Here is a 13,487-nt window from a genome sequence, read left to right on the forward strand (position 1 = left end):
TCGGATACGGAGGTTGGAACGGTTTTATATAATATGGATCCACTTCTCGTGCTTCAAGTAACTTCTCATACAACTCTTTATATGATATAGGTATAGCATTAACATGAGAACCGCCTTTTGTCTTGGATTGAACCTGAGTTTTAGATGCTGGGTGCATACTAGACTTCGATGATTTCAGGTTACATGATCTCTTCTCTTCTCTGGGAGTTTTTACAGTGGTCACCATTTCTTTGGTATCTCCAGACGATTTGTGAATACGAATGATGACTGTCTGCAACTTCTGAAATGGTTAGGATCAGAAGTCCCTTGCATATCTGAAATTGCATGATTATCTTCATTAAGCTTCTTCTTTCTGCGCAGGAATCTCTTCTTTTTGACCAAAACAGATTATATCCATCATCTTGGTCATTGCTCTCTTATCTCACGTATTCCTTTTGATCTTTAATGGGCATACGATCTTTGGGTGCATAGTCTCCTCTATCCTCGGAGTTCCCTCAGGATGCCATTCCACGGTTGCGTCATATTTTGTTCGATCATAAAACTTTTTGTCCATTTATGATTTCTTTCCAATTTGATGAACAGTCTTTTCAGTTAACACCTTTTGGTTATGCCATGATCATGTAATGCAAATAAAAGAAATCAATATGAACAGATTAGAGCAATGTAATATGCATGAAAAAAAAATAGAATAGTTAGTACCAACTAATGGAAAAAAATCTATCTATCAAGGTATAAATCTTAACCTTATGCTTTCTAGTTCCATGCTACAAATTTCGTCATAGTTTCAGATCAGGAGAGTTTCTAGGGTTTATTATATGCAGGTTTTCAGTTCTAGGAGTAAAGGTACTCGAATTGTCCTTGTTGATGCCCCCTTGGGCTGTCAACCCTCAATTCTAGTCCATTACAGACTTAAGCGGATCGAGTTCAACTCGAGGGGATACATTTCTCTATACCTGACACGGAGAATAAATTCTCATGAAGACATAGAGCATATGAACCCCGAAAGTTACTTGCTAGGTCTGACACGGAGAATAAATTCTCACGAAGACGTCGCTTTCACTCCCACTTAAATGGGACAAACTCAATTATAGAGCTTTATGTTATGCAATACAAGTGTTGTGTGTGAGGATAAATGTTCAAACCTCTAACAGACAAATAAAATAATTAATACCTTCATAAATAAAAAATATTAATAATATAAAAATAATAAGTAATAAAATTTGAAAGAAAAGAATTAAAAATTAAATAAATGAATTTTTAATTTCTAATTAATAGAGACAATTTATAATTAATTTTAAAATTTGACGTTCCCCAGGGGAGTCGCCAAGCTGTCGTAACCGGTTTTCGTCCGGGCACGAAATTTTTATACTTGGCGGGAAAAGTGATGTGAATAAATGGTTTTTTAAAAAAAAAAAGTAATTTGGGAGTCGCCATCGGCCTTTTGGATCAGGTAGTTCGAATACCTAAAAATCATCTTTTAAAAGAGTTTTTAAGAAAACATCGATTAAAAGATAAACTGATCTGCGTTTTAACCAAAAATTCATTCTTTTTAATAATAAAAGGGATTCGTGGTCGGTTACGTTTAGGGAATGATTAACACCCCTACAACGCCCAAAATTGGTACTTTTTAATTATAAATTATCTCTATTATTTTAAATTTAAAAATTAAAAGATATATTTAATTCATAATTATGTTATTTCAAATAATTTAAAGAAAATATATTAATATGTATAAATAAAATATTTATTTATTTAGAAATATCAGAAAAGGGCTTCTAGGTGCATTAGGACAGCTCTTTTCTTCGATATTAATAAATAAAAAACTAAAAAAACATTTTTTCTAAAAAATAATTAATATATAATTTATAAAAACAGGATATTTATTTATTTAAGAATATCAGAAAAGAACTTCTAGGTGCTTTAAGACAGCTATTTTCTTCGATATTAATAAATAAAAAAAATGTAATAATTTTTCATAAAAATGATTTAAATAAAAATAAATTATAATTTTTATAATATTTAATTTAAATATATTTATAAGACTAAGATAATAATAAAATAATAATTAAAGCCATAATTAAAATATAAAAGTGATAACAAAATAATATTGTAATAATGATCAAAATAAAAGAAATTAAAATTATAAAACTAAATATAAAGTATCAAAAATAAAGATAATAATTCGAAATATTATGAAAGATAATGGTTAATAGTGTAATTTAACCTAATTAATTAATTTTGGGATATAAATATAAATTAATAAAATTATAAGGGATTAAATCGGTTATTTACCCTAAAGTATGTAATTATGCTGAAAAGGACTAAAATAAATAAAATTAAAATTAAAGAACCGAATTAAAAGGATTATAAATTAATTTAGTGACTAAAATGTAAGGATTACAAACTAGGATGGCTGCGGGCAGGGTTTACCCATGATGAAAATTACACGCACACCCCTCCCCCTAAACGACGTCGTATGGCGAAGGGTATATAAATACCCAAATGGCTGGCCCTACGGGCCAGCATCTTCATTCTCTTCTTTCCTCTTCTCTCTCTATATGAGAGAGAAGAAAAACTCTCTCACCTCTCTCTAGTTTTTTGTCGCCGACCACCACCAATGGCGCCGATCACCACCGTCGGCCGCCACCAACGGTGGCCGGAATTCCCAAATTACCCTAGAGTGTGGATCTCGACCTCCTAAGGCCGAATATAGCCTTCGCTTGTCCTAAAACGCTTTAGATCGTTCTAGATCTAAAATAAATCGAAGGTTTTACCTTCGGTTTTACAATGATTCCGGTGGTTCCAAACGGTTTAGAGGCTTTTATGATGGTAAGATGCTCATTTTCCTCTTCTTTCTGGTTTTTGGGTGTCGATTTGTTCTCGTATTCTGCTCTCTGTTTGGTTCACTGTTCTTGCCGTGGCTTTCTGTTTGTGTGTTGGTTGCCCCTCTGTTTTGGTTATCTCCGATTCTTCCTCCCTCCTATTTATTTTGCAGGTGAGTCGAGGCTTTTATAGCCTCGATGAAACATTCCTCGGACCGGTCACATAAGGGTTTCCCCGTGAGTCACCATAGCTATGGTGGTGACTCACCATAGAGCTCGACGTGGGGTGTCGGTGTTGTGGCAACAGAGCTTCTGGAGGCTTCTTCGAGGTGGCTTCGTGGCACTGGTGGAGTGTCGGCAACGGACGTGTGGCCTTCTGGAATCAACGGCGGCGGCTGAGGACTTTTGGAGGCGGCAGATGATAACCTAGGGTTAGGAAACCCTAGGGCTTCCTTTGCTGGAACCATCTGGGCCGTTGGATCAAAGCCAGATCCAACGGCTGTGAGTTGAGGCAGCTGGCTGCTGGGATGATGAAACCCTAGCTGAAAACCCTAAATGTTTTAGGGTTTTCCCCTGGTTTGGGCCAACTGTAAATGGGCTTTGTAAATGGGTTTAGGGTTATGGGCTTCTGATATATTTGGGCTTGTAATAATTATTTAATAATAATATAATATATATAATATAATAATAATATTTAATAATAATAAAAATAATTTTAATAATAATTTAAGTAAAATGAAAAATTGGTGTTTACAATAAGTATGGTGAAGCGTCACAGACCAATTGCGAGCTATAAGACTCCGAATATTTCATTCCAAGTAAATGTGGTGATGAGGAGTTATTTTTTTTTCTTGGGGGTTCATCTTGTAATTTTAATATACGACTTTGTTTGAGTATTTTTCTTTAAACGAGCTCATCAAACAAAATTGTTCTTCAAATGAGCTCATCAAACCAAAATATTATTTTTTTAATTTGAGTCAATAATCACTTTTCAAATAGTATTTTAGGGAGAGAAAAAAAAACTTCCCTAAATATTTACAAACGGTCCCTAATCGCATCGTTGGTCCTCCTCATGATTAGGGTCAAAAATAATACAGTAACTACTTGCAAAGGTTGTGTGCGACCCACGCATGTTCTATCAGTAGGTGAAAAAAAGAAAAATGAACATATGAAATCCTAGTAGTAAAACATGGTTGAATTAGGGGTATGTAGATTTGAATATCGGGTCTAATCTAAAAATGTATATATTTAAAAAAATTATACTTAAAATAGTGATTTGTATCTGATTCAAGAAATTAGATATCCGATTCAAAAAATTACTATTTCAATTAGAATTAGGGGTATGTAGATTTGAATATCGAATCTGATCTAAAAATTTAAATATTTTTAAAAAATTATACTTAAAATAGTAATCTGTATTCGGTTCAAAAAAATTGAATATTCGAATTTTTTAATATTCGAATCCGAATTTAATTTGACAAAAATAATTATATATTTTATATTTTGTGATTTAGTATAACTTATTCCATACCTCTTATTTATATATATATATATATATATATATATATATATATATATATATTTAATTACTCACAAACAATAAATAATTAAATATCCTAATTTTATTGGGTTAAAGCTTTAATAGGTTGATGGATTATTCATTTATTTGGCTAAACAGTATCTAAAATTTAAAAAATCAATTTTTTTCAGATTTTTAAATAGTCTTGAACTTTATCCGATCCGTATCTAATCTGATTATTCAAAAAAATTCAAATATTCAATCTACATTATCCAAAAAAACAGATTTGATATCTGATTGAATCGGCAAATCAGATCATATCTTTTTGCACACAGAATGGTGCAAAACCCGGGATTAGGTAATTGAAACGGGTACAAGGTATGCCCCTGCTCTGCTCTCTTGAACATTCCTAGATTTCAATAAAGTATTTTTGCCATTGTTCCAAAGCTAACTTCTTCATGGTATTCGATAAATGATGGATGCTAGTGGGCGCGAACGCTGGATTCCTAAAAATGAACAGCATAGAGGAAATAAATTAGGTATTTTTCTACATTTTTACTGATATTCCAATTATGAGTGTCTTCCATTTTTTCTTCATCATAGGTATCTGATTTATTTATCAGCTATTTTAAATCGGATTTTACATATACCTATTACAGAAACCATCCTCTCAACCTAATTTGTTCCTTTAACAAACACCAGGATTCAAACTTCTTGATCCACACAACAAATCAGGGCTGAAATGAGTCGGTCAAAGGAGGAAGTGCTTGAGAAAGAAGAGGAACACTTGCCCCCCCACCACACACAGTTACACAAGGTGCATGGGAGTCTTTCATCTGCTCGGATAAAAGACCTTGAGGCAGAATCGGAAATGCAGCTCGAGAGAAAAACTCGAGCCATTTCAGATTCTGTAATTGACATAAAAAAGATAAAGACATGGTAAGCATGACTGAGGATCAGAAGAGAGTTCTGCAGGTGAAAGGTTTGAGATCTAAATTTGAAGAGAACAATGGAAGAAAAAGGGGTTGACACAGAACTCCAGGAAACACATGCAAGTTCAGAGAATGGAACTTCTTCCCAACAGCCCTAGTGCTGAAGGCCATAATCTGCAGGAGCTGAATTCGTTACAGACCTAAAGAAATGCATTGGTGTTGCAACTTGAGAGAGCAGAAAGAAAATTCATCAAAAAGATCAAATGAAACGGAGAACCAGAAGTATGAACTAGAAAACCAAATTGCCAATCAGCAGAGAGAATAGAAGAGGGGGAGATATAAGAAGCTGGCCGAGGATTAAAAAAAAAGTTTTTTTTTTGTGGGATTGGGGGGTCGCTTATACCTACAGTGCAAGGCAAATCTTTAAGTTGCAGAAAGAGAGATGGAAGAAACATAAGGAGAATTCCATAGAAACAATTAATCTGATCTGAACCAAAAGATTGAGGACCTTCAAAGAGATCTGAAAGTAAGAGGCGAAGAGAAAAATGACTTCGTCAACTCATCAGAGAATGCTAAAAGAACAAGAAATGCATTTAACGAGCTATTCCAGGAGTACAAACAACTTGAAACTTCATTCTAGGACTGCATGGCAATTATTGAAGTCAGAGAACAGAAGATGCAAGAAATGGCTGGAGAGCACAATAAGAAGGTTCAATTTAATGGTCAAATGGTGGCCGATTTGGAGCAGAGTATTGAAGACATGAAAAGAGACTTAGAAATGAAATGAGAGGAGCTCAGTACATTGGTGGAGAAAGTTCAGTTTGCATATGTATTATTTTTCACTTATTTCATTTTTCTTCTCACTCAAAAGTAGGGCTGTCGATGTAAAACCATCCCAAGAAAATGTTTAGTTAGCATATGTCCCATAACCCTTGGTTGCATGTACTTATTAGAAAAATTATCACAAACAGAACTTGGAAACAGAATTTAAAATTCGCTAGAAAAGAAATCTATCGGAATGTGCATCGGCTGCATCATTTCTTAATAAATATACTATTTTCTGATAACCCTCTGAAAATACTTATTGGCAAAAGCACATACGAATACGAAAACTGTAAACCTAAGGCAAACGAACACGACGGCTATAAGTGAGGAAGAAATATAAAAAAAGCTAAAAGTGAATGTGAACACAATTGACCAAACTCTTGGAAGTTCCTTCAGTCAGATATCCTTAACTCAACTCCGAGTACATCCTTTACCAACTCGTATGTGACGAATGCAATTGCTATCGATGGAACCACCTAAAGAAAAAGGGGAAATACTTATTATGCAGTCCGTGCACATAGGAAAGTTGATTGCCGAGACTAAGATGTTACAATAACCTTCACTGAATTTGGAACCAAACCCTTGTATAATGCTCCAAAACCTTCATACCGAACTGTTTTCCTGAATGCGTCAACCATACCAGTATATTCAACACGGACCTTACTCTTCCCATCACCGGTGACAACTGAGGCAGCATCTTTCCAGCCCACCATCTGCAGCCTACGCCGAATGACATCAAGAGGATAAGCAACTGTTTGGCCTACAGTTCCAGCAGCAGCCCCACATGCAAGCCTTGTTGTGACACCTAATTCAGAGTCCTCAACCAGCCCAAATGGTTTGCTTTTGATCAACCAATCTTTCAGAGATTCGTAAACCGCAAAGTTAAGACCCACATAGGGTACCTATAAAAACCATTCATGCTTTAGCATACAGACATAAGGAGAATGATCCATAATCAAAAGTCAAAAGAGATGCAAAGTCAATGGAACAGACATTTGACTTCATTGTTGACTAATGAACAGCTTGTGCAATTAGGAAACCAACACACAAGCACTAATTTTGGGAGAACAGAAACAGAATTTATCATCCTAGAAGATGTCTACATCCATCTGAACAGATCCCTAAAGTGAAATAAACAGGAAATAACGCAGGTATCAAGACCATATTTGTTTTACTTACAACTCCTATTACAGATGGTAACCAGCCTTTGTACAAAGCACGGGGTCCTTCTTCCCTTAATACTGTTGAAAGAGCATGAAAGATTCCTCTATACTGGCGAGGTGACTTCTCAGTCTGCAAATGTATAACACATGGACATTATCCACCAAAGTGATAACGGGTAGCAAGCCTGTCCCCCCGGGAAAAAGATAGTTGATTCAACGTAAGTCATATCAATTAAGGTCAGAAATATCTCAACAAATACCTGGACTGTTAGACGACCTCGTACCATATCCATTGGATAAGTAGCTGACATGGCAATAATTCCAGCACACGCGCCAGCTCCAAGGCGTAGAACTGGAGTGAGTTGCGCATCCTCTTCAAGTCAAAGTTAAATCAAGAAAGAAATAAGTAAACATGCTATGAAGAACAGCATAATTACTACAGATGGCAAACTCATCTTATGCCAATCAAGGCCATAAAACGGATTTTGCTTTTCCCCATTCAACACTATTCTAGAGTTTTATGAATTAGTTTAAGGAAGATAATAGCACTAAAGGAACCACTACAAGATTCATTCACATACTTTACTGGTACCATATGCAGACAGAAACACAATGCATAGCCTTTGTCAACACCATCCAGTGCACTTTTTTCAACACACAGTTCATTAGCAGGAAAACTTTGCCTCAATGATTGCATGACAGACAACAAAATTGAATCATCCCAATCAGCTTCAAATCTAAAGAACATTTACAAGTGTAATGCTACTATAAAGACATACCATTTCCTGATTGCTGCCGGTAAAGGTATAAAATCCCCCTGTATTCAGAAAGAAACAAAGAGGAAGCTATTAGTTCAGACTTCGTACTGTGATAACAACTGAAGGGTAATAGTGAAGAAAGGAATTGCAAAGGCTTACTTAGAGGCTTCCTCATAGCTGAAAAACTTCACTGCTGAGTTTGGAATAATCCGAGCACAATTGGTACCATTGCCTTTAAACATTCCCCTGAAACCCTCAGTTCTCCATATAAATTTCAAACCCTGTATCGTTCCATTGTACTTTATACTATGCGGATTCTGAACCTGCAGGCTCAAAAAAAGGAAACAACTAATACACAATACAGATACTCTACGGAACATACAGCACAAGTAAAGTTCTAATTATCTCGATCACTAACAAAACTGAGAATAGATAATGTGTTGAATCTTCACCCTAGGAAGAATGATGAAATAAATAGTGAACTGGGAATTGGCTATAGCCTAATAGCATTACAAAAAAAAAAATGAGAAACTAATGGAGAAAGACTGAATGATGATGGTAAAAAAACTACCTGGAGTAAAATTTTTAATCTTTCTAGGCGCTACGTGACCTGAAATAGATACAACACACATTCAGTAAAGCAAACTGGATATGGAAATGGAAATGGAAATGGAAAGTCAGGCATAATCCAACACGATACAGAGAAAAAAAATATTCCACGAACATAGCAGAGAGTGCAAACAGGTCAAATGAAGAAAATCATCCAAATGTCAACAGGATAATATTTCTCCCACAGATCTTCCATAAGGTTCCCACCAATTCCAGGACAACAAAAGTATTTTGGTTTAGCCCATTCAATCTTCACCTATCAACATCAAAAAAATCAATCCTCCCCCAGGCAACAGCAGTTAGCATCAAATTTCTCCAAGCATCAAAAGCCAACATGGTAAACACCTCAGACGTTTAACAACCATATCTCTTAGTGGGAGTCGAAATATACGAAAAGCGGGGAACCATATCCAAAATGCATCACAACTTATTAATATACTAAAACTTTTCCCCTGAAAAATTATTGACGTTAAACTATTACTCTGTGACAGATTAATTGTTAATTTAAACAAACATTTTGCATCTACGAGAATTTCCACATCATTAACAATAAATACCAAACAGTGATTCATATCGATATCATCCCTTTCTAAGAAGTACAAAGGAGGAAGAGATCTCAATACAATATTTATATAATCAGAGTATCAATGGTTAAAAAAAAAGAATCAAAACCCTAAGAGTTGCAACAGAGAATTAAAAATACAGAAAAAAACATTTTTATCATAAAAAATAAAAGTAATTGAATTTTAACAATAAATGCATATTTTCTAGGATTCCACACAATAGATGAAAAAGAAGAATACTTTGTTAATTTCTCAATCCTCAAAAAGAACAAGTTCCTTAAAAAACACTGCTTTCCAAAACAAGGAAATGAAATGGATTTATGAAAAAATCACATCATTTAAATGCTTTCTACAAGTGGAAATTATAAAACTGAGCTGAACAAGAAAAAACGAGGACCGAAAAGAAAGCACTTTTATTTTTAGATGAAGTAACTAGAGGAAGATAAAAACATTCGGAACAATGTATAAAGATTATCAAACCACTCGAAGATTAAAAAAAATGAAAAAAAAATGTGGATCTTAAGAAACAAAGGGACATACACTCCACCAGCGACGCCACCAGCAACAAGAGACTTGCAAATACTAAGGAACGCGTGGCTTGGCGGTTTAACTCCTTCTCTAGCCATCTTGGCTTCTTCCGCCAGATTCACGATCGTTGAAACAGCCGACTCGCTCCTTTTCACATCCTCAGACGCCATTGTTTTGGGAAGAAATAATTATTAAATTAAATTAAAAAAAAGAGCAACCCAGATATGTATTATCGGAACCCTAGGGGTATCCGGTCAAAATATGGGATTGACCAGACTCCGGTGATCGGAGAAGAAGTGATCCTCTTTCCCGTGATTACAGAAATGAGTGAAAGTGAGCAAGCATTGGCTAAGGGGCCAATAAGCAAAACAAATAAAAAAGGCTGTTTGGATGAAAATATAAGAAAAGGGACTTTGCCCAAAAAAAGAAATTTCCATATAGAGACATTGCCTCTCTTCTTATTCTACAACTAACCCTCGTTTAGGGATGAGCATGGTTTTCATAACCGGACCGGTTAGTAGATCGATTAACGAACCGATTATGCTATCGGTTCACTGATTCAATCGATTGAATCGGTTTGACTGGTCAGAAGAATCGGACGACGTCATAATTATTTAAAAAATTAAATAAAAATACCAAAAATATTTAATAAAAAATAATTTTTTATATCACAAGTCATATTCAAAGCAAGTCATAACATATATAAGTTAAAAACTATAAAATCAAGTGAAACAAAATTATTCAAATTAACTACAACATAATATTTAAGGTAAAACATATTAAATAATAAATATAATTATATAACTATAATTAAAAAATAAATTTGGGGTTAAAAAATCATAACAAAATGATATTGTTTGGTTTAATTTTTTTAAAAAAACAATCTCATATGGCTAAGAAACATAGAAGAGCATCCCAAAAGTCTAAAGAGAAAATATGAGAACAAAACAATCTCACATTGCTAAGAAACATAGAAGCGCATTACAACTAACTTCTATAAATAATAGAGGTAATTTGGCATTCAAAATCATGGAGCATTTTGGTGAGCATTGAGTGAACTATTCTTTCACTTCAATCAAGCTCGAATTTTAGAATTCAATCGAGCTTCTAATTTTTTTTTAAGTTCAAGCCTTTTTGAGTTCAAGTTTCAGTATTATATTTCGAGTTTGAGTTGAACTTGATAATTTTTAGCTTGTGAGTTTGAGTTGAGTTGAGCTTACTTTTAAAGTTTTCAAGTTCGAGTCTAGCTCAGCAATACTAGAGTTCGACTTTGCTCGTTTAACAAACGACGTTGTTTGGTTTTAAAAAAAAAAATCCTAGTTTTTCCCGATTTTTCCCGGTTTTTTCTGGTTTTCAGCCGGCCCGATTCGAACGGTTCAACGGTTCTGGCCGGTTTACTAATAGCGGTTCAACCGATTTAGATTAAATCGGACAAAATAACGATTCTCGATTGAACCGGTTGAACCGGCCGATCCAGTCCGATTTTTAAAACAGAGGGGATGAGTATCAGGCCCAATAAAAAAGTTTCAAAATATTTTTTGTAGTTTTCCTAATTTTATCATTTTGTCCTTATTAATTCTAATAAGTTTAAATTACAGATTTGATTTTAATGGACATAAGCGGAACTAATATTTATTATGTGTGTTAATTAACACCCCGAAATTTTCAAAAAATAATTGACTTAAGGGTCATAATTTCCTTATAATAGACTAAAATTATTATTTTTGCCTATACCGTATTTTTTTATCAATTTAACACTTAAAGTTATTTAATTGCATCATTTTATATTTTTTTCCTAACTTAAAACCTTAAATTATAAATTCTAAATTAAGATTTATACTTTAGAGTTTATGATTTAGAGGTAATAGGGTTATGGTTTAGGTTTTATAATTTATAGTTTAAGTTAGGGATAGGGTATAGAATGATGCAGTTAAACAACTTCGAGTGTTAAATTGATGCAGGAAATATGATAAGAGATGAAAGTAATAATTAAATCTACTACAAGGACAAAAATTACCTAAAAAATCTATATAAATTTAATATATGCAATATAAAAATTGATACTTCATCCAAAAAAATATTACACCCTTCAAATAAAAAAATAGGTCCACTTTTTTTAAAAAAAAGCCTAATAATAAAAATTTTAAAATTTACCTTTACTACATAAAAAAAAAAAGTTAACACCCAATTTTTCTAAATATTTTATTTTTTAAAATTTAACTCTAACCCATCTTTACCCTCACTTTAACCTTACCATTTTATTTATAAAATATTTAATAATAATAAATTTAAAACCACCTTCTCAAGTTTTCAATCCATAACACTCATCCTTCTCTTGCACAAAATTTTCTTTTCTCTAAGAACCATAACCCACAGTCTTCATCATTTGGTAGAATAATATTATTTTTAGATTAATAATTTTTAATAACTTTTAAGGAAAAAGACGAATCACGTCATATTCTAAAATTGAGGTAAAATTAATTAAACTTTATTATTGTTTTCTTTGATCTTTCAGTTTTTCAATATTTTTAAAACTATTATTTGATAGGATGATTCTTCTACGTCGTTAAAATTATAAAGTATTCAATATATAATTATAGATTATTTAAAATTTCAAAGGTAAATTATTTAAGGGTAAACTATACTATTGACCACTCAATTGTTTAGTCCTTTTTATTTTTACCATCGATCTTTTAATTTTATCAATTAAACCACTTAACTATTTAATTATATTCAATTAAGCTACCCACCGTTAATATTTAACAGAAGTGCCAACGTTGCAGTTAATAAAATTAGTATAATTATATATTTAATCTTCAATACTTATATATTCTATCAATTTGGTCATAATTTTAATTTAATTTTATAAGTTTAATTCTCTAATCAAATTGTGACATGTGTCAACATTTTATTGAAGATTTTTTAGAATTTAAATGTATTTAATTTAATTATTTTTCTACCACTTAGATGGTGATACATGTCAGCATCCGGTTAGATGAAAAAACAAGTATAAAAGCCCAAACAAAATTAATAGAAGATAAGGGAATCAAACCCAATTTCACAAGAATGTAAGCATCGACTTTTGCCACTAAACCAACTTAAACAGTTGTGTTACACGATACACGATAACATACATATTGATTAGCATTGACATATTTAGAACATTGAAGCAAATCTTAAATTTTGATATCAATTGCATATATTTTATAAATTAGTTAGTAAAATATTAAAAAATAAAATTTATGATTTATATATTTTATAAGTTAAATTTTTAATGTTTCTTTTTTCTGACATTTATAATTTAATGGTTATATATACAATCTTAAATTGAATATTTTTTATTTTAATTAATAATTATAAAAATATTAATATTAATAAAATTAAATATATTTAATTCAAAATTATTTATATATTCATTGAACTATAAATGTGAAAAGAATATTAAAATTAAAATATAAAAATCTTAAATTTATGTTTTAATATTGTATGAAATAATATTTAAAAATATATAAATCTATACAACAATTAACAAAATTTAGGATCTACTTTAATGGTTTAATATCATATTTTTAGCTCATGTTCAAATCACTTCATTTCCATTTTCCTTTCTTTTTTCTAGCATTATATATATAAACCAAATGATATGGTTGATTCAGTGGGAAATTCTTGCATGTTATATACATTACACCTAGGTTCGATTCCCATGAACTCCTTTTATACACTATTTTACTATATTAATTTTTCCCTCCAATCAGATGGTGATACAAG

At 32.4% G+C, this 13,487-nt stretch overlaps 1 protein-coding gene across 1 annotated transcript; it reads right to left on the reverse strand.

Moving 5' to 3' along the window:
* Positions 1-6,350: 6,350 nt before the first annotated feature.
* LOC120139678 (mitochondrial adenine nucleotide transporter ADNT1-like) lies at positions 6,351-7,640 on the reverse strand. Its single transcript, XM_039154841.1, has 4 exons — positions 7,522-7,640; positions 7,278-7,391; positions 6,656-7,000; positions 6,351-6,574 (listed from the first exon to the last, which is right to left on the reverse strand). Exons 1-4 carry the CDS (start codon positions 7,570-7,572, stop codon positions 6,491-6,493), a joined length of 594 nt encoding a protein of 197 aa, XP_039010772.1. The 5' UTR covers positions 7,573-7,640; the 3' UTR covers positions 6,351-6,490.
* Positions 7,641-13,487: the final 5,847 nt, after the last annotated feature.

The sequence above is a fragment of the Hibiscus syriacus genome, unplaced genomic scaffold, assembly GCF_006381635.1.
Source record: "Hibiscus syriacus cultivar Baekdansim isolate YM2019G1 unplaced genomic scaffold, ASM638163v2 tig00002237_pilon, whole genome shotgun sequence".
NCBI lineage: Eukaryota > Viridiplantae > Streptophyta > Magnoliopsida > Malvales > Malvaceae > Hibiscus > Hibiscus syriacus.